We start from the raw sequence: 21,504 nt of genomic DNA, 5'->3' as shown, positions 1-21,504 counted from the left end.
GATGCCCAATAAATAGTGGGCGAAACATGTACTTCAAATTTATGATAATTTCCATGTGTATTTAACCACACTATAGTGGAATAAATTTGTATTGAATAGGTGGTATTGAAGTTACGGTATTCCTTGTATAAACTTTGTGATCAACCTCCATTATAGAAAGGGGTATGTTATTTTTGTGTTTGTAAACCTGAATTTGCCCTTCCACCATGAAATTTTGGTAAGAGCACCAAGAACTAGGTCCCTATGGGCAAAAATAATGGTATGGCTTGCCATCTGAAGATGCTTTGTGATACCATACAGCCCAAATAACCTTCCTCATCTCATTTACAGAATTGCAGTTTTCCCTGATAGCATTCCCATAGCAACAGTCAAGATTTATTCTAGCATCTTTACTGAAAGGGGCTTCCTGTCATTCAAAATTTCCACCTTCCAATCCTGCTTTAATTTTCTGAGGCGTGTGCCCATTCTCTCCGGTACATAACCAACACATTCTAGTTTTATGATAACATCAGGTCCACATGGTTGATAGTTAGATACAGACTTAAAACGTTTTGTGTCGCCATCACCAATATACAGTAATTTACATAACACAGATTATGTTTAGCCACAGAGCAGCTGAAAATGTCCTTCATCCCAGCTACTTCCATGCTCCCAGCAGTGCCCTTATGGTTATTACCATACTCTTTCTCATGTCCCTCCACCACTCAGAATATTCTTGTAGGAAGATTTCCTCTTTCCCATGTTTCACTTGAGAACACAACTTGCTAGACAACAGATTTATGTTATGAAAACGGAAGTCACATATGCATACAGGTAAACAGCTGATCTTTCATAAGCATGGATACAAACAATAAGAAAAGGAAGTAGATGACACTACCAGTGCCACGGAAGTGTGAGAAAGTGAGCAAATCATATGACACATGAATTTGCCTGTAGTAATAACTTGGAAACGAGGCATAAGCGCGTTCCGATCTATGTGACCAAAAAAATTGGGCGTGTTGCCTGCAGGAATTTAAATGACATTTTAGGCCATAACTATTGCAGATTTTGACATAATTCTTTCATGGAATTACACAGGAGAGTATAATCTAAAATCACATAACAAAACAGTATGTGCCCCCTAAGTGGAAAAGTAAAGTAACGGTAGGCAGCAGGTGTGCAGCGCAAAAAAAAAGATCATTTGTTTAAAATGGAGGAAACCAAATTTTTTTCACTATAGTTATTATATAAGACATTAACAAGTTCAACATATTTTTTAAAAATCTTATAATGGCTCGATAACAAGATAATGTTTCTGTACACATAAAAAATGATTATTTAAATTTAAAATAATGCCACCTGTGTCATATTTAATAGTTTGTTCTTGTTTATATATAATACATTAATTTTAAGCACTTATAACTTGCATTTATAGATTTATGAAATTTTTAAGCGTTGCATACAAATGAATTTGTTCACAGCTTTTATAAAATAATTTCAATTTGTGCAGTTATCTACAGCCAAGATATACTTAATTTACTATCATTAAATTACATGATGTTTGCATTTGGGTAATGTTTGTGAAATAGAGGGCCGCTTCACATATTTTGACTCATTTATATCATCATTTTCAAATAATGTGTACATGAGGACAATTCCTTTTCATTCTTTTGGCATAATGTTGTAAGCAATAATTTATTCATATCAATTTTGAGATTTAAGTGTTAATAAATTCCCGAATACATATTTCTTTAATGGAAAATATTATACTTTCTGTTCATGTACAGTAGCGGCAATTGGCTGGGGGGGTGAGAAAACATTACATTTTTATTCCATTTTATCCAGCTGAAACTAGATTTAAAAAAAAAAAAAAAAGAAGCAAAAAGCAATTTGTACAAGCTCTGTTGTCTTACCAACTAATTCTTTCCTTTATTTTCTTTTCATTATTAACAAAATTATTAGCGGAAATATGCACAAAATGTCGTTCAGCGGCGCTAACTGATTTGTACAGCAGCACAGCACGTAGTGGAGATTTTGCATCTGCTGTAAGGAAGGGTAGCAGGGGTATTTTTTTGCCGAGGTCATGGACACTGAGGTATGATTCATCCGCTAGCTGTGCGTATTCAGCAGTCTGGTAGTCTCTTTGGTGTCTTAGTTTCTTAGTGTGCAGTCAAATATTCAATTATTTTTAATTGTATAATCATGCTGTACTTCTGTTTAATTGTAATACATGTGTAATATTGTCCTATGGTGAAAGTTTTATTGTATAGTATTGAATCAAAGTCTCAAAAAACTATTATTACTGCACTTAAGTTGGAAACTGTCAAACTTAAACTTTCTGTCAAAATTCACAGAGAGCATAAAAAACTTACTATTTCCTATGATTTTAAAAAAAGTTTTGATGTATACACTATAACCCCCCCATTTCCTATATCCCATAAACCTGGGTACCTTTTGTTGTCTCTACACTTTCTTCCCCCCTCCACTTCTAATTCCCAATCGCCGCAACTGTTTGCGTAGAAGAAACTTGAGTGAGAAAATGGTTAATATTTCATCAATCATGTATACAAATAAATGTAACATCTACTTACATATGTATATTGTTGCATACAAGGAGTTTAAGATCAATTGATCCCCACAATCCAATAAACTACAGTATAGTGCTTCACATAAACAAATATAAATGATAACGCTTATTATAATAATTTGTATAGTTGAAAATATTTCCAAAAAATTTGCAGGTGTGCTGTAATATTAGAATAAGTAACTCGCGAGATCACGATCAAACTAAAACTATGCGCACTAGCCGCCAGCGTTTTGGAAAGGCGTGGCAATCCAACTGATAACCCCAATGATAATCCCACTGCTACACTGGGGCGAAACGCTGGCAATTTCATGACTGAAAAAGCCTAAAGAGCTTAAATGTTTTTAAAACTATGGTATTAACAATTAACAAGTTAAATGGCAGTCTGGTGAGACTTTTTTTTTTTTTGCTAGGGGCTTTACGTTGCACCGACACAGATAAGTCTTATGGCGACGATGGGATAGGAAAGGCCTAGGAGTTGGAAGGAAGCGGCCGTGGCCTTAATTAAGGTACAGCCCCAGCATTTGCCTGGTGTGAAAATGGGAAACCACGGAAAACCATCTTCAGGGCTGCCGATAGTGGGATTCGAACCTACTATCTCCCGAATGCAAGCTCACAGCCGCGCGCCTCTACACGCACGGCCAACTCGCCCGGTCCGGTGAGACTTGTGACATCCAAAGATGATTTTAGACCTACTAACTTTGCTCCATTTCTCCATTTACCGTATTTTCTGAAAATCTGACCTTTTGGGTGGGGATATCAAAAAATTACTAAATTTTTATCCTAGCACATCTGTCCAATTTTTATGGCTCTGAATCTGTACTACAACTGTTGGGTTTTCCCCTCATGCTAGAGGTTCCCTTTGTGACCATTTATTTTCATGCTTCTGAGTCAGGGATTGGCCTTTTGTTAATCGACTGACTCAGGTACTGGTTTTACAAACTCAATTATACTTTAAAAAATTCAAACTTATGAACTTACTTAGTGCATACCTGAAATGCTTAAAAATAATTCATTTTTATTTGTAAGCATGAATGGGCACCAATTATTGGGGATGAAGTCTTGTAGGACTCTGAAAAATTTGAGACTAAGAACGTAATATTGTGTTAAAATAACTTACTAGTTGTTTGAATTCTTTGCTATATACAAAAATTCTCCTAAGAATGTTCATTTCAGGCTCTTAAGAATATGGTCAGCAAACTGGTGTAGGACCTGGGGTTTGTCTTCACCTACACACGAGACATCACACTACAAACCACCATAGAGGCATGCAATAGTGAATACATCTCCCAACATAGGGCTGTCGTCAGGAAGGGCAACCGGCATCCATTAAACAGGGATTATTCTACATTAGTGCTGATCCCAGATAAACTAGAAAAAGACCAAGGAAGTGTAAGCATCTGTTGAAATGGTGTAGAGCTCGCCAGATGCATGTCTTTTGATTTGACGTCCGTAGGCGACCTGCGCGTCGTGATGAGGATGAAATGATGATGAAGATGACACATACACCCAGCCCCCGTGCCAGTGGAATTAACCAATGATGGTTAAAATTTCCGACCCTGCTGGGAATCGAACCCGAGACCCCTGTGACCAAACGCCAGCACGCTAACCATTTAACCATGGAGCCGGACAGAAGCATCTGTTAAGTATATCTGAAACATTGTCCACATGGACTGATACAGGTGTCAAAAACTGAAAACAAAATGTATCATAAGTTCCTAGGTTAATAACCATTCAAACACACAGTACACATATAACAACATTTATAATATTAAGACAATATATTTTTCTGTATTTGTACAACACTAATAAACGGCCCAAGCGAAACATTTTAGACAAGAATAACTTGGTCTGGAGTGTAAATAACTGAATGATAGTGATAAATTTTTTTAAATGAAAGAGCAAACAAATATCGCCAAAATTTTCAATTACTTTAACAGTAAATCTGTTAACTATATTCATAGACAAACATCTAAAGACTGCACAATCTCACAGGTTAAATTCAATTGCTTTATTTTCCAAATTCTTAATTTCACACTAGTGTTAATTTAATGATTTAAATTTTTGAAAACCTGTATGCGCTGTTTAAATATGTCAAGTTCATTTTAAGTGGGGGTTGGGGAGTACAGCCCCAGCAATTGTCTGGTGTGAAAATGGGAAACCACAGAAAACCATCTTCACGGCTGCCAACAGTGGGGTTCGAACCCACTATCTCCCAGATGCAAGCTCACAGCCGTGTGCCCCTAACCACATGGCCAACTCACTCATTTTTTAAATTTTTTTTTGTCAAACAAAATAGTTATTTTCCTAATTATAGATAACACAAGATGATTACTCTTTTTTCAACTTCTGTCCGCTAAGAAGCATTTTACACATTGGCGGGTGTAAAGTTGGTATTAATATGCTATACTATACCTTGACTAGCTGAGTATCGTAGGGGTTTTCTTCTTCACAAGTATAAATATGTTCTGCTATTGAACACCTTTTAAAGTCCATTACATTTCTGGTCAGGGTTCCAGTCTTATCAGAAAAAATATATTTTACCTGAAAAGGTACAACAATAAAATTCAAGACTTCATTTTAAACTCTAAAAATTAACATATTAACATTTAAAAAAAAAAAAAAAAAAAAAAAGGAATGGAGTGAGAGCAAGTTTTCCCAGGTGAAATTTTGTTAAACATTCATAGATGAAATCTGAAGACAAAGACATTAAATTTTCAATTTTTCAATTTTAATATCCATTACACCCTGGTGTGCATAGGATTACCACTGAAACCCCTGAAGGACATGGGTATAAAAAGGGTAGATGCACTGCTAGATTTCTCCAAGAACATGTGGGACACAAATTGCAGCAACTACAGGTCTGTGGCACTGATTCGTCATGCTAGCAAGGTTCTTCCTCACATCACCACCAAGAGACTGAAAGCCTTCCTACTGCCACAAATGACTAGCTGAGTGGGTTCATGCCAGGCATGACCCCGATCGAACAGATTTTAAACGTTCAAAAGATCGTGGAGAAGGCCCAACATTCTTGTGCTTTATTGATTAAAGAAAAGCGTTTGGTTCTGTGAATTAGGATGCTTTGTGGACATACACTCATGTTCATAAAAACCAGAACTCCTTGAAAGACTAGAGATAGGAAGTTCATATTCACAGGACATGTGTATTAGTATGTTCTGAATAAATGATTAGCATCTGAAACATGTCATCCCTCATGTTCCAGGTCCACATCAATATCCCAGTGCACCACCACCGACTGGTAAAATGTGCCTGTGGCTCTAGTCACTATAAACTAAAGGTAATGGATCAGTTTAACTTGAGCAGATGTACAGGATGCCTCGCAGACGTATGTGAGAACCGTACCGTCAAATGAGAGTCTGAAAGAGGGCACATTATTGGCATGAGAGAACGTGATGCATCCATCCTGGAAGTTGCTGCTCATGTGGGACGAATTGTTTCGGACAGACGAGATGGGTCTGGTCGCACCACCTAGACCACCCCACCCACCGAGAAGATAGACACCTCATCCGAATGGCATTGTAGGACAGATCTGCGTCCTCCTCGGCTCTGGCGTAACAGTGGCACACATCATACACTATCAGGAGTGACAGTTCATCGCCGTTTATTGCAGTCTGGGTTACCGGCGTGTCGTCCACTTCTCCGCCTACCTTTGACTAATGTGCATAAACATGCTAGACTGCAATGGTGTATGGAACGATGTCACTGGGGACAGGAATGGCAACAGATAGTGTTTTCGGACAAATCCAGAGTCTGTTTGTTTGAAAATGATGGCCGCATTTTGGTTTGTCACAGACTGGGTGAGAGGCATCACACTGACTGTATTCCCACAAGACATACAGCGCCAACGCAAGACCTTATGGTGTGGGGTGCTATTTGGTACAACCACAAATCACAGCTGGTGCGTGTCCAGGGCACTGTGACCAGTTTGACCTACGTGAATGACATCCTTCGACCCGTAGCCATACCCTTACTGCACAACATCCCAGATGTCATATTTCAGCAGGACAATGCGCGACCACATGTTGCTGCACGAACACGTGCCTTCTTGTTGTCACAGGATGTCAGAATGTTGCCCTGGTCCGCCCGACTACGGGACTCGTTGCCAACCAAAAATGTGTGGGATATGGTGAAACGACAGGTGTGGCGCTGTGACCCAATGCCAACCACCAAGATGAACTGTGGAACCAGGCGAATGCAGCATGGATGGCTATACCCCAGGACACCATTCGCGCCTTGTACGTATCGATGCCATCATGCATGGAACAAGTTATCAGTGCTCATGAAGGACCCAGTGCCTACTAGGCAACAGGACGCATGCTGAATCTAGATGATTGAAATTCTAATCGTTTCTACAGAACATACTAATGAACATGCCCTGTGAATATGAACCTCCTATCTCTAGTTTTTCAAGGTGTTCTGTTTTTTATGAACATAAGTGAACTTCGGAACATGGGAGATCCAGATCACCTGATACAGATAATGACGGTGCTTTACACCACCAACAGAACCCAGGTATGGGTCAATGAAATGTCACAACACCTTCAAGATCAAAGCAGAAGTAAGGCAAGGATGTATTTTGTCAATTATACTGTACAATAACTGCTCTGAGCACATCACGACAAAGGTAATAGATGAATGGGAATGCAGCTTCAGAGTAGAGGCAATCAGCAACCCGAGGTACGCCGATTACACAATCATCATAACAACTAGTGCACTTCTTAAAATTAAAGACAGTCTATATCAGCACACATTAAAATATTTTAATTCAAAAACACTTTTCAGAAGCTTAGTTCCATCATGAGTGAATATTCAAATTTAAAATATTAAAATGCACATAACTGTGTCATCTAGACTTGAAAATGTAAAGGACAGTTGTGCTTATAATGACAAGAATGACCAAGCATGCCGACATAGCTGTTACACGAAAACAGAGTCAAGTAAGACTGGCATCACTTCCATAAGCCAAATGAAAGTCTATAGATGTGGTTTCTTAAGAAGGTTGCCAATTTGACTTCACCACACATTAAAGGCATCGATAGTTCCTCTCTATTAATTGTTTTAGCTTCTCTGGTCGATGTGGCAGTACTGGCGTTTCCATTTTATTATTACATCACTCATGGTTGAACTTGTTAGAAATCTCTCGGATGTAAATATAGAATTGCTGGGCACCAATGAACATGCCCTTTTCAGCCACCCTGAGCTCTTATCGTAAGTCCATTTCAACCGCAGAAACAAATAAACATTTCTACAGAGCGCCCATGGCCTTATATAGGCTCACTACATACCTGGGTGATGTATGGGGAGCCTACTTTTCTTTCAGGAGTTCCCAGTCCTTAATGGCAATGTAGTGTATTTGTTTGGCTCTATTTCTATGCTTGTCATCTTGTCTGTTTGGTATGTCTAGTGTAGTTTTTCTGTACATATATTCATGCCCTAGCCTGAATGCCAGCCTCAGAGAGTACATGTAGCATGCCTGCTTGCTACTCAGAGGCCCCAGGTTTGATTCCTGGTGAATCCAGGAATTTTAATTCGAGACCAAGAGCTGGAACAGGGTTCACTCAGCCTTGTGATACCAAATGAGCAGCTGTTTGATACGAGAGGTACCAGACCTGGTCATGGAAGCCAAACAATACAGCAGAGGATGTCTTCAAGGTGATTCTGTGACACTTCAGTATCTGTAGGCTATCTGCTGGGCAGCAATCATTTTGGCAGACCAAGGTCCTATTGGACCTAAGGTTGCTCCTATTTCATCGTACTTGACAGGCTGACTCTCAGGACCACATTTAGAGACTTTCAGCTATTGAGTATGGTACACAAACAAGGATATGACTACAGGAATTACATTATGAATAAATTCAACTTTACTTTTTCAAAGATAACGGGAGGAATAGTCTATTCCAAAAATACATCACCACTAGTTACTGTACCTGCCCCAGCTCTTCATTGAGGTTAGATGTGCGTGCCATGGCAGGAGTATCACTTTCCTCATGGTACATATCAATATCCATATTGATAAAGGTAGCCTGAAATTGAATATAATATAAACATTTCCAATTAGCACAATTATATTGATCATTTTAAGAGTCCTTGATACAGAAGCAAAAGAAGAAAGACATAACTGCTTAGGATATCACAGCTGGTGTCTCAATGAATACAGAAGAAATTGTTTTCAAAGTTTGTAGCTCCCAAGGACATACTCTTACCATCAGTACACTTCCATACACAGTTACACCAGGAAGGCAAAGAAATTTTCAAACATACCAACAATTTCAGTAGAAAAGAAGGAATTGAACAGGTTAAGAGAGCCTGAAAATCCATACTCAAAATGGCTAAGGTTAGAAAGCCAGGTGAATGCAGCAACTGGGAACAGCTAGGGCAATTGGTAACTACTAACCAAAACAGTAGACTGACCAGCATCAAACCCCGCGGTACAGCTAAAGTCTGTACAGGTTCAGTCCACTACTGACCTTAGGAGGAGACCGTAAACCCCTTGAAAATGCTGCGGATAGTTTCTGGTGAAATGTTGGGAGCTACTAACTCAATTCAACCATGGCCTACTTGAGGGACTAGACAAAGTACACTCGGCAGCTAAAATGATATACTCAAGCTATAACTAAAAGGACTGTTTAACACAATAGGGTAAGAATGGTATTCTTACAGATTATCCGCTAAAAGTTAGTGAGAAAAAAATGAGAGTATTCTAAACTTACCTGTACAAATCGCACTACTTCCAAGGATACTTGTAGTGAGATAGGGATGAGATTGTTGTATAAGATGATGAATGTGAGGAGATTATAACCAAAATTGACACTTACATAATCTGAAATAAAAGTAAACACAGAAAAAAACATATTATATTAATCACAAAGGAAAAAATCAGTCACCAGATATCTGAAGGAATGGGATGATCACAATTTTAAATTACATCTTACCATATTTAATCGTGTATATCTCACCATCACATATATCATGCAACCTTATTTCTGATATGAAACTAGGGGAGTAAAATAATCCCCGATTATATCTTCATGTGTCAGTATAAATACGAGATACACCCTGAGGCATGCACGACTGCTCTCAGCTCAAGGTCGAACTGTCTCCCGTAATCCTTCCCTTATCTTAGAGGTAGCAGCTCTCTCCCATTGTTTGGTGAAAGGCATTTAAGTACCTCTGAATACTAGGGTATTCCCTAGCCTAATAAGCTAGACTGAATGTAATACTGTTGAACTGGCTGCAATTTCAGTATACTTTATGTGCGAGACATAAGATGTCAGATCAAGTCTAGTGTATTACAATACCATAATTTGCTTTTCAGCATGGAGAAAACAGAGAGTTGCTCCTGAAATACAAGCAACTCAAGAAAATTAATCCAGGGGGTGAAGTTTGAAAGTTTCCTGAGGATGATTGGTGTCTCACACAAAATGTTACATTTTAAGGCATGTGAAATAGCAACAAAGCAGGATGTTAGCTATATGGAGCTGAAGGCAAGTCGTGGCTGGATAGCCCGATTCATGAAGAGGAAGTAGAAATGGCAGGGGAGTGTATTTGGCCACAAATGGAATCCTACAAACTTTAATACGTTACGGAACATAATAAAATTGAGTGCAAGGATTCTCAAAGGTTGTGCCATGGCACACTAGTGTGCCGTGAAATTGTTGGACTGTGCCATGAAAAAATGCATGTATATTCAATTTATTAATATCACAGAACGGCGTAATCCTACATGCAGTAAGAACTTAAAAAAATATGCTTTGTCGATAATATCACACTAATGTTGCAGTTTAATGGGAAATGTGGGTTTGTTTACTTTTGCACAACTGTTCAATGCGAGGAGGAATCGCACAAAATCACATTCGTAATTCTTGGTCTTCAGAAAGAAGTCGCTCGCGTTTCTTACCTTTAATGCAAGTCAGTACCGAAAATCCCTGTTTGCACAGATATGTTGTTGGAAACTGATATGGCATGCTCTGATAACACTGAGAACTCTTTTTTCACTGAAATCCAGAAGTGAAATAGTGTTTCTTCCCTAAATTTCAGCTTCAAAATTCGATCGGCTTGAAGTCCAGCCAATTATTCTGCCTCTTCTAATGGTAGATGTTTTGTGTCCTCAGCAGCAACGACAAAGGGATTGAGAGTTCATTCGCATTCGTTCACGTTGAGGGAAGGAAAATATTCTTGCACTTTATTCTCCAAAACAGAAAGATGTTCTAAAATCAAACTGGAATAGACGTCGGTATCAGCTGTGAGAGGAAACATTTCAAGATCACTTTCAACTTTTGACTCCCACAGTTGAATTTTTCTAAAGAGCCCATTCAGATTGTCAGTTGATTTAAGAATATTCTCCTTCCTTCCCTGCATATTGACATTGAGATTATTCAAATGTCCAAAAATATCAGTTAGATATGCAACTTTCGAACACCAAGTTTAGTCGCCAATGAGGTCAGCAAACTCAAGATTTTCTGTGGCAAATATTTGTAATAACTTATTTCTAAGTTCATAAAATCTGGAAAGTACACTTCCTTTGGACAACCAGCGAATTTTGGTGTGAAGGACCAGAGTTTCATGAACAGCTCCTGCTTCCTGACACATGACTTTGAAAAGTCTATAATTTAGAACTCTGCTTTTAAAGTAATTAACCATTTCAACTACTGAGCTCGTTACGTTCCTTAGATCTTAAGGAATGGTTTTTGACATCAAAGCTTCCCGATGTAAAAACAATATATGGATCCAATGTGCGGAATATCTTGCTTCAACCTTGAACTAAAATCTCTCATTCGACCAGTCATTGCAGGGGCTCTATCAGTACCCACTGAAATTCAATTGTTTCAACTCAGTCCATTTTCTTCCAAATGTCGCTGCCGTAGAATTATATATGTCTGATCCTGCTGACGTCAGAGGTAATTCTTTGCAGGATAGAAACTGTTCAGTAAGTGATTCTTCGTTTTAAAATCTTTTGTAGCTCATTAATTGATACTGTATTCTTAATGTCTGTTGATCCGTACAGTTGAAGTGCAAGTTGTTTACCATCATGTAATCTTTCCACAAGTTGTTTTTACTATCAGCTGACATCAGGAATTCTATTGTTTGACGAAGTACTTTGGATATCTCCCTCTTGGCAGCCTCTCCTAACATGGATTTATCTATTTCTTTACAAGCAGGTAATATCAAAGTTTCTGTTGCTGTATGTGTATACATATTCCTGGCAATTATTTCTGCTACTTTATAGGTAGCTACTAGAGCTTTTTCTGAAGTTGTAATTATTTTATTCATTGCCTTGCCTTCTTTAATTTGAGAAGAGAGTAAACGACTAAAATAAACACTATCTTTATTTTCAAAGTGACTGTGTTTCGTTTTCACGTGTCTCTTTAGTTTGCTTGGAACCTTACATTCATAGCTTAATTTTTCGCCACATACAACACATTCAGGAAATTCACGATTTCCAGATTCATTAAATGTAAATCCGAACTTAAATAAGAATCCTGATACCTGCGCACAGCACTGGACGATGAACTGCTCTGCTGCGGAAGTAGCTTCTCATTGACACTTGATCCAGGTGATTCACTTGTTCTATTTTCACTCTGATGTTCTTCACTGCTGTTTAATCATTGGTGTTTTATTAAGAACTTCTCCATATTACAACACAATATCTATATATTTACTTCAGTTTTATAATAACACCAAATATTGCGACTTATTCAACAGTCAATTGCACTAAGTTGCGTACTACATTTAAAAACCTCTCCATTTCCAACTGAAGTACTGAACTGATTGCAGGTGAGCGTTGATTGGTTTATACATGCTACACTACGGTTCGGGAGTGATCAATATATTTCTCTACTAACGTTCCCGTGGTTCGTATACCCTTCGCGAGGGTTCCTGTTCTTTCGGGACTGCTCTGTAGCGTTCAAAATTCCTCTAAAGTAGGCATATTTACTTGTACATTGGGGTGTGCCACTATATTCAGCATTGTGAAACAGTGTGACGCGAATGAAAAATGTTTGAGAACCCCTGATTTAGTGTGTTTATAAAACATAATAAAATGCGATCTGTTACATGAAACCATGAGTCTTAATTATAAGAAGCACTTTAATTCTAATAAAGTTTGATTTACTAATTTCCTGCATCCAACCCGATTTTGAAGCTTGAATTTTCAGAAAAAATGTGAAAGATGTATGCAAGGAAATATGGTAATTTGACAGAAAATGCTTTACACACAGATGATTGTTACCAACATGCAGCACATTTAAATTATTTTGAGTATTTACCATCCATGCCAAGATACCAGTCTGTTTTTATATGCTCCTTAGTCCAGATCTCATTACAAATAGCTGACAATAAGCATAAAACTATGAGGATGAAGAAGAGCATGAGGATTTGTGTGTTAGTGAGTCTGTCAACTGTTGATCTTTTGAGAGGAGCAGAAGTTGAATTCTTCATCAGCTTAGTTTCATGACCAGTGTAGATAACTAGTCCAAACACCCAACTAGTATTACGCAGCATGGCTCCTCGAAGTAACACCTGATCTGGACCCAAAGCAACCGCTCTGTAATGAAGAGAAATAAGTCTACTTGGATCTATTTTAAACACTCAGCAAAAAGAAAATTGTGTTTATATCATGTGATTTAAAAGAAACAGGAATCAAAGGTAACATACTATTTAACAATACCTCAACCATTTAAAAAAATTACTAATACAGATGGAACAGGCAAAATACTTAAGATAGAAAGAAGAATAATTAGAACATGCATAAATAAATACTATCAAGTTAATAGACAATGGAGAATAGCATCAAATAAATAGTTTATAAGGAAATTGAACCAGTATTGACCACGATTAGGAAAAAATGTATTATCATTCTTTGGACATCTTATCAGAACACCTGATACCAGAATTAGCAGAAGAAGAATTGAAATATTATGGAATAGCAAGACCAAGTTTAAATGGATCATAGAAATTACGGAGGATTAAGGAACTACAAATAACAACAGACTATCTCAAAAACAAAACAGAAAAATTTAAGATACTTCAAGAGACACACACCAGGCTACAGACCAAGATCAATAAAAGGTCTAATGGGAGGATATTTTCAACAGAACAAAGGAAGGCAGCATCTTTCAGAATGAAAACATATTGGGCTGATAGCAAATCACGAAATCCTTTGTATAATTGACAAAGAGTTGTCCAATGTAGACCATAAAATGTAAAATAAAAATAAAAAACCTTCAGCTGCAGACTTAATCGAAAACTACACATTAATCTAAAATTAAAAGGTTCTTTCAAATTTGTAATGGAAAGGATAACTTAGGAAATATCTTTCAAAGACCTTCTCAAGACCCTGGCTATTGATATAGACCTTTCCTTGCTGATACAAAGTTATTCCAATAACTCTCATGATGACAATGGACCATTATTTTGTAACAAAATACATTACTTGTATTTGATCAGAACTTTTAAATAATATTACATTATTTTAACTTGAGAGGAACTTCAGTTAATTTTGTAACTTCCAAAATATATATATTTTTTAAAAGAAAATAGTACATGTAGAATGGAAATGTATCCTCCAATGTTAACAATAAACATGAAAGATTTACCAGATTGTGCACATTTATCCCTTTAACTCAGCTGACACATCTGCATTAAAGGAACTGAGGGTATTCCTGAAGGTTTATTCTCCATATTTATGTGCATATGTTATCCTACAGACTGAAGTTAAAAGACAATAATGAAAATCACAGAAATGAAGCCTATCATTAGTTTATTTATTACACCTCAGTGGTAATATGTGCATAGTTTGAGGAGAACGTTCATCATGAAGTCCCTACTGATCAGTTTGTACAATCTCTGCAGGGACCATAAATGGGAGGAGATATCTTTCATGCAAGTAGCTAGAGCAAATCACAAATAATTTGTGACGATCAAACTCATATATATAATTTTGTAACGTCCAAAACATAATTTTTCGAAGAAAATAGTACATGTAGAAAAATAATACATATATATATGCATACAGCACAAGATACTTACTGTTTGTTGGTTTCCTTAAGCACACCAGTAAATTCGTACAAGTGTCTATTTGGAAGCTCACACTCCAAAGTTCCAGTAAATTGTGCTAGGTCTTTGGTCTCCAAAAGTCGAGCTGTGTCCGGCACAGCCTGCCGAATTTTTAGGTTTGTCTCCCCATCTAAATTGGCAGTTTCAATGTAACAGATGGCCTGTGGTTCACTAAAAACAAAAATTTTGTACAAATTTATTTCTAAACTGAAGAAAAATTTAACTTGGGAAATTCTGTATCAAGCCCCATATCAAAACTCAAACAACGCTAATATACTATGATATACTACTAATGACAGATAGAGTAAGAAATATACGTGTTTTATTTTTTAACTGAATCTTTACTGTGAAGTAAGGCTCCCTGTTTCAATAAAACAATTACCATCAGAATTGCAAAGAAACTGCTTGAAGTTGGCCAGAGAGAGACAGAGAGCATATGTGTGTTTTGAGTAATATACAGTATGTATGGCCCCTGTTACCACTTACCTGGGCACAGTACCTGGGAGGCCAGGCTTTGCCTGTGACAAGCTTGGACAACGGTAAGTGATAGAGGAGGAAAAGACTTTGATCCAACTGGCCCAGCAGGTAGCACCTCATAAGAATCTCTTCAGGGTTATGGCGAAGACTTTAAGAGCAACTTTGGTGGAGAAGGACACCTTCAGAACAATGCAGTTAGCGGACAAGGGATTCCAGTACTCAATCTGCTGCTTTGTAGATGAAGTTGTCGTCGGCTGATACTCATATCTGAATGTTCATCTCTCTCTTGTGATTCTTCGAGTATTTGAATTCAGGGATGCAGATGCCTTTGATGGCTAAAGAGTCCAATCCTGGCATGAAATATATGACCACATTGGTTGCACCTTATAGAGAGTGGAGGTCGTGGTTGAGTCTGGCATTGTTTATACCTCTGAAGTTTTTCTATGAAGTATACACTCAAATTGTACAATAGTAGCTGCAGTAGTTGTGAGCCCGTGAGTGCGGTCTTCTGCAATGATATACAAAGTACTTGGATCAACGTCAGTGCTCCTGAAAGTCTTCTTAATTTGATCTTTATAGTGCTTCAGAGGGATGCCACGGGGTCTCCTACCTGTATTGATTTCACTATACAGAATTTTAAAGAAAGTCTGTCATTTTTCACATGCTGGACATGCCCAATCCATCTTAGTTGGTGATCAAGGATGGTAGCCTCTATACTGTTCATCTTTGCCCTCTCTAGAACAGTTGTGTTTTGGAATGTAGTCATCCCATTTGATGTTCAAAATATATCTGAGCTTCTATTGATGGAAGCATTCTAGTTTCTTCATATCACGGCAATAGAGTCCAGGTTTCACATCCATAGAGCAGAGGTCAGGTCAGAATATATTCTGCTACCGTATGCAACAGTAGACAGTACTATTTGCGACTGTCTGGTCGAGGGTCTGGCGGCCGATACCAAACCAGGCAAACTAAGGGAAAACCAATAGCTGCGAGCAGAGATGATTTCCCTTAGATGGTTGGATAAGATGAGATCTTTGTGTGGAAAATCAGCTGCTGCCTTGCAGTGAGGCAAGGGACTGCCAAAGGCTAAGGGAGACCACCCTGGAAGAAAATCCTCTAGTACATTAGGCCTAGCAAGTCAGTACAGGAGCACAATTCCCTTGCTTTCAAAATGAAAATGAGCCTTGGAAAGAAATATATTCTGTATGTCGACAACACTTCAAGTACTCTTGGAACTAATGACAACGCCATGTCCAATGTTCATTCAAGATGCACGAGAAGAACTGATCATAGAAACAAGCTTCAGATTGGAACCTTAATCATTATGACTGACAGGAGAATGCAACAAAATCATGGATTAAATAAACCGTAGACATATTCACATCCTAGGGCTAAGTGAAACCAAATGCAAAAATTGCAACACAAGAATCTTAGAGGATGGATGTAAATTATACTGGAGTGGAAATCCTGCAGTGGTGAGGAATATAGTTGGTTTTATACTCCATAAAGACATTGATAGTGTAACAGACATCTCATTCATCAATAAGAGATTAATCAAAGCTGAAATATGCCTAAATGGAGAAACCCAAACTCTGATCCATCTTTATGCTCCCCAGCACGGTTGTAGTGATGACAAAAAAGCTTCCTAGAAAACCTAGAGGACATCATTGATGAAGAGAACATAATGATAATTGGGGATTTTAATGCCCACGTAGGAACTGATAGGTCAAGTTTTGAAGGAATTATTGCTCCATATGGATTTGGTAATAAAGTAGAAATGAGGAGGATGAACTTCTGCTTGACCTATGTACATGAAACCAACTTCTGGTGAAGAACTTGTGGTTTCAGAAACAACATAGCCACAAGATAAGGAGATACAGCTGGGATGGTCAGTATAGATCAGTGATAGACCTTATCACAGATAGGCCAAGTGGAGAAAAGGTGCATGATGTAAAAGTGATACCTAGTGAGAGCCTTGATAGTGACCATAGATTCCTCATTGCAAACCTAAGTCACTAAACCTATTATTAAAATAAACAAGAAGAAAAGAAAAATTAAATTAAAGACTGGAAATTGAAAGATCTGGAAGTCAAACAGCAGTTTCAAGAGGAAATCAGAACTAAAATACCAATAACAGACACAAAAAGAAAGGCAGTGAAGAATGAAATGATTTTAAAAACAAGTCTGGTTAGTAGTGCAGATAAAATATGTGGAAGAACAAGCAGAAGAGTTAGAGAGAAAAGATCATCTTGGTGGAATGATAAAGCGAAAGGAGCCATAATGAAAAGGATAAAGCCAAGAAAGCTCTTGATGTGGCTAAGTCTGACAGAAGAATCGACAGCGACCAAAGGGACAACAATAAATTGGAAGAGATGGCAAAAGAATACAGATACAGTAAGTTGGAAGTCAAGAGAATTGTACGGGAAGAAAAAGAGAAACGTTGGGAAGAATTTACAACTAAACGGGAAGAAGACAGTAAAGGCAGTGGCATGCACTGAACCCCATCCACCCCAGCGCTGTTGGGGTAACTAACTTTGTATTTACATTTTCTTATTATTCCTCAGAACTCTTTGTATAAAGTTTAAAAAGCTGCAAACATCTAAGCCAAGCCAAGTACAGCTGTCTGGACAATCCACTCACACTACCGCAGTTCAGCTTCTCCAGCGAGCTGGGTTTCCTTGCCGGCGCGAAAGAGAGCTTACCCCAGTGAAATTTAAGTCACTTGGTTGATGCATGCACTTGAAGCTTCCTTGTCCTGGGAGTGGGGCAGGGCTGTGGGCCCTTCCCCAACAGAAATTTATGGCGACAGGCCAGCTAGCTTAGGTAAGGCACGTTAGTTTTAATACTTGGCACTCGGAAGTGATCAACGCCACACACTAGAGACTACAAGAAAAATACAAACATGTTAATAGTATAGCCACTTGCACATTGTTTTGTTAATAAAAAGAGAGCCGTTTTATGAAGTCAATTGTAATATAGAAGAATATATTTTATTTTTCGATTTTGGCATGTATAAAGTTGTTTCGAGCAATTCATTGATGTCACTTGTAGAGTATGTTTTCCGATAGCTGCAGAAAAATATTTAGATTGCCTAGCACGAACACAGAGCTAAGTGCGAAGTAAAAGAATTTTGTATTTGGTTGTCTGTGATGGTGGTACTGTATATAGTGAATTTTTGTAGGATTCCTCTTGGATTATAAATGAAGTTTTCATGAGTTCTGTACCATTCTTCATGAATATAACATGTGTTATACGTTGTGACAAATATTTTCCCTCATTCGATTGTTGATGCACGTACACTCAGTAAGCGAGTGACACTATAAAAGTTCGGCGACGGTAAAATAACAGTTAAATTTTGCTGATTCAGTTTAGGCTAGGCTTTTTAAGGTAAAAACAAATAGCCCCAGTGTATTTTTGTGGAAACCATGACTGTACTATCACGAAGCGTCACCGGGTGAAACTGTAAGTACATTGTTTAAAATCTCCTATAGATTAAGTTGTGATGGTGTCGTCACTGCCATGAATATCAATTTGGAAATATGTGTGAGTGTGTGGTTGAAAACATTGAGAGACCTTTCTCAGGTAGACACTTCCACGAAAAATGCAGCCTTATAAACTGCTGATGTTGACTTTAGAGAGTGTAGTGGGGCTACGATTGCTTATATTTAAAAAACATTTATGCAGCTGGGGTAACAAATATGTTCACCGCACGCCACTGAGTAAAGAGAATATGAAAATGATATGGAATAGTAAAAAGTAAAAGATCAGATAAAGAAGCAATTACAGCTCTGGGGACAGCAGATGAGAATATAGTTTGCAGTATGAAAGATATCTGGGATACAATGGGACAATATTTTGACAAGCTCCTAAATGGCCCTAATAAGATCTGTTGAGGATATAGGACAGAAAACAATACAGGAAGATATCCCAATTACATGGACAGAACTAGAGCAAGTTCTCCATTAGATGAGAAGTGTTAAGTCAGCAGGAGCTGATGAAGTTACCGCCGACATGATTAAAGCTGCTTGGTCCACCAGGAATGCAGTGGCTGTATTGATTTCTCAGAACAATATGGAAGGATAACAAAATACCTGAAGATTGGACAAAAGGGCTGATAGTTCCTATCTTTAAGAAAGTGAGTAGAAGGAAAAGTGAAATTTACAGTGACATTACCCTCCTATCACATGGCCTTAAAAGTATGGAGAAAATCATTGAAGCCAGAGTAAGGGATATACTAGAGCCTATCTTAGAAGAGGAACAACATTACTTTAGGGCTGAAAGAAGCACAACAGATCTGATATTTGCTTTGAAGATGTTGGTAGAGAAACACTGGGAAAGAGGAAAAGATCGAATTATTGTGTTAATGGACCTTGAAAAGGCATATGATAATGTTCTTAGATCAACTATTTGGAAAAGTCTTAAAAACTTGGTGTACCGGAGTACCGGTACCTTATTAGGAAGATCCAAATGCTATATACCAATTGCAAAAGCTGTGTCAGTATTGGAGATGGTCACTCTGAATGGTTCAATACAACCAAAGGAGTACAACACGGAAGTGCCTTATCACCTCTTCTATGTAAAGCAGTTATGGATACCATTTTAAAGGAACTAAAAGGAAAAGGTAATAAAGATCTTCAGGCTCTGGTGTTTGCAGATGATGTGGCAATGTGGGATGAAACTGAGGAGAGAGTGCAAAATAATCTGAATGCATGGTGTACGAAGTTTGATGATTGTGGAATGAAACGGAACCCATCAAAAGCACTAGCATTGAAAATCAACAAACATAATACAGAATGCAACATAAAACTACAGGACCACCAAGTTGAAGTAGTACACCAATTCAGATATTTAGGAAGCATAATGGGTAGTAATAATACAGCTGAAAATGAAATAATGAACTGAGTAACAGGAATGTAGTAGGATTCAAGCCTGTGAAATGAAATTTCTTAGAATTGCCCTCCAAAAGACACGACTTGATTGCGTGAAAAATGATGAGATCCGATCTAACCTAGGGCTAAATGAATCGATGGAGGAAAGACTTAGGTCATCTAGACTTAAATGGTTTGGGCATGTTAAACGAATGAATAACACAATGTTACCATGTGCTTATTTGGAAAAGAGAATAACAGGTAGAAGACCAGCTGGAAGACCAAGAAGAAGATGGATGGACCAACTGAGGGAAGACGTGGAGAGAAGAGGATGGAATTGAGAATCTGTCGTGGACAACAAAATCTTTTTGAATAGGCAACTTAGAAAGACACTTGCTTTCAAACACCCTACCCGGCTTACTGGAAGGGCAAACTGAAGATGATGATGATGATGATGATGATGATGATGATGATGATGATGATGATGATGATGATGATGATGATGATGATGATGATGATGATGATGAGAGCAGAGTAGAGATGACAACTGCTCGATACACCATCAATTTTGTATATATTCTTAAATCTTTATTCAGGAAGACCCATTGTGTAAGATGTACAAAAGCTATATGGGCAGCAAGTATTCCATTCTCCAAGTCCTTTTCTGTTCAGCAGTTACTAGAGAGAATACTTCCTAGATAAAGGAAATGATGATCTTGTTCTAGAGGCATACTAGAGATTGAAATATTGAAATCTGGGAAGGCAGTTCCAGGAGCCAGCTGGGCCAGTACCTTAGTTTTAGAAATGTTGATGTTTAGGCCAAAATATTCATATGCCCTAGTGAAACAATTAACTGACATTTGCAGCTTGTCAGGTGTACTGAGCTGGAGAAGCATTATCCACCTATTGCAGTTCAGTTACATGAATGAGACTAGTAAGTCTTTTTGATCAGAGTCTGGCCTGATTGAATAGCCGTCCATTAAGCCTATACTTAAGTTCTACACCTGTGTTGTTCTCAAGCGATGTCTCGTAGAGCATGGCCACCAGGTACAGGGCCAAGTGTGTTTGTGCAAGTAAACAACCTTGATTAAGCTCATTAGTGATGGGAAATTCTTCTGAAGTTTAATTCTGGTACAATGCTTGTCCTAGTGTATTATCACAGGCTGCCTATATCAATCCAACTAAGTGGTCTGGACAGCAGAATCACCTTAAAACCATCCACATTGCTTCTCTAAGCACTGTATCAAAGGTCTCTTCCAGATCGTAGAACAAAAAAAAGCAAAGGCTTTTGTTGTTCTTTGCACTGTTCCTGGAGTTTTCTAGCACAGATTATATCAGCAGTGCCTCTTGAGGGACTGAACCCACATGGGGATGCAGGAAGTACCTTCTCAGAGGCTATCGGGAGACGATTCAACAGAATTCTAGCAAATACTTTATTTTACCAGCTATGGAGAGCAGGGATATGCCACGGTAATTACCACAAATGCTCTGATAGCCTTGTTTGAAGATTGTGACAGGGAC

At 38.0% G+C, this 21,504-nt stretch overlaps 1 protein-coding gene across 6 annotated transcripts in view; it reads right to left on the bottom strand.

Moving 5' to 3' along the window:
- Positions 1 to 21,504, bottom strand: part of ATP8A (ATPase phospholipid transporting 8A1) — a 305,670-nt gene that overhangs the window by 214,920 nt on the left and 69,246 nt on the right. For all 6 annotated transcript variants that reach the window (XM_068227251.1, XM_068227249.1, XM_068227247.1 and 3 more), the window contains exons 5-9: positions 14,612 to 14,809; positions 12,850 to 13,127; positions 9,295 to 9,404; positions 8,512 to 8,607; positions 4,979 to 5,107 (exon numbers count right to left, since the gene is read on the bottom strand). In XM_068227251.1, the coding sequence (XP_068083352.1) occupies positions 4,979 to 5,107; positions 8,512 to 8,607; positions 9,295 to 9,404; positions 12,850 to 13,127; positions 14,612 to 14,809 (811 nt within the window). The remainder of the gene's footprint in view (positions 1 to 4,978; positions 5,108 to 8,511; positions 8,608 to 9,294; positions 9,405 to 12,849; positions 13,128 to 14,611; positions 14,810 to 21,504) is intronic.

Source organism: Anabrus simplex, chromosome 4 (assembly GCF_040414725.1).
Source record: "Anabrus simplex isolate iqAnaSimp1 chromosome 4, ASM4041472v1, whole genome shotgun sequence".
Lineage (NCBI taxonomy): Eukaryota > Metazoa > Arthropoda > Insecta > Orthoptera > Tettigoniidae > Anabrus > Anabrus simplex.
This window is presented reverse-complemented; position numbering and strand designations above follow the sequence as displayed.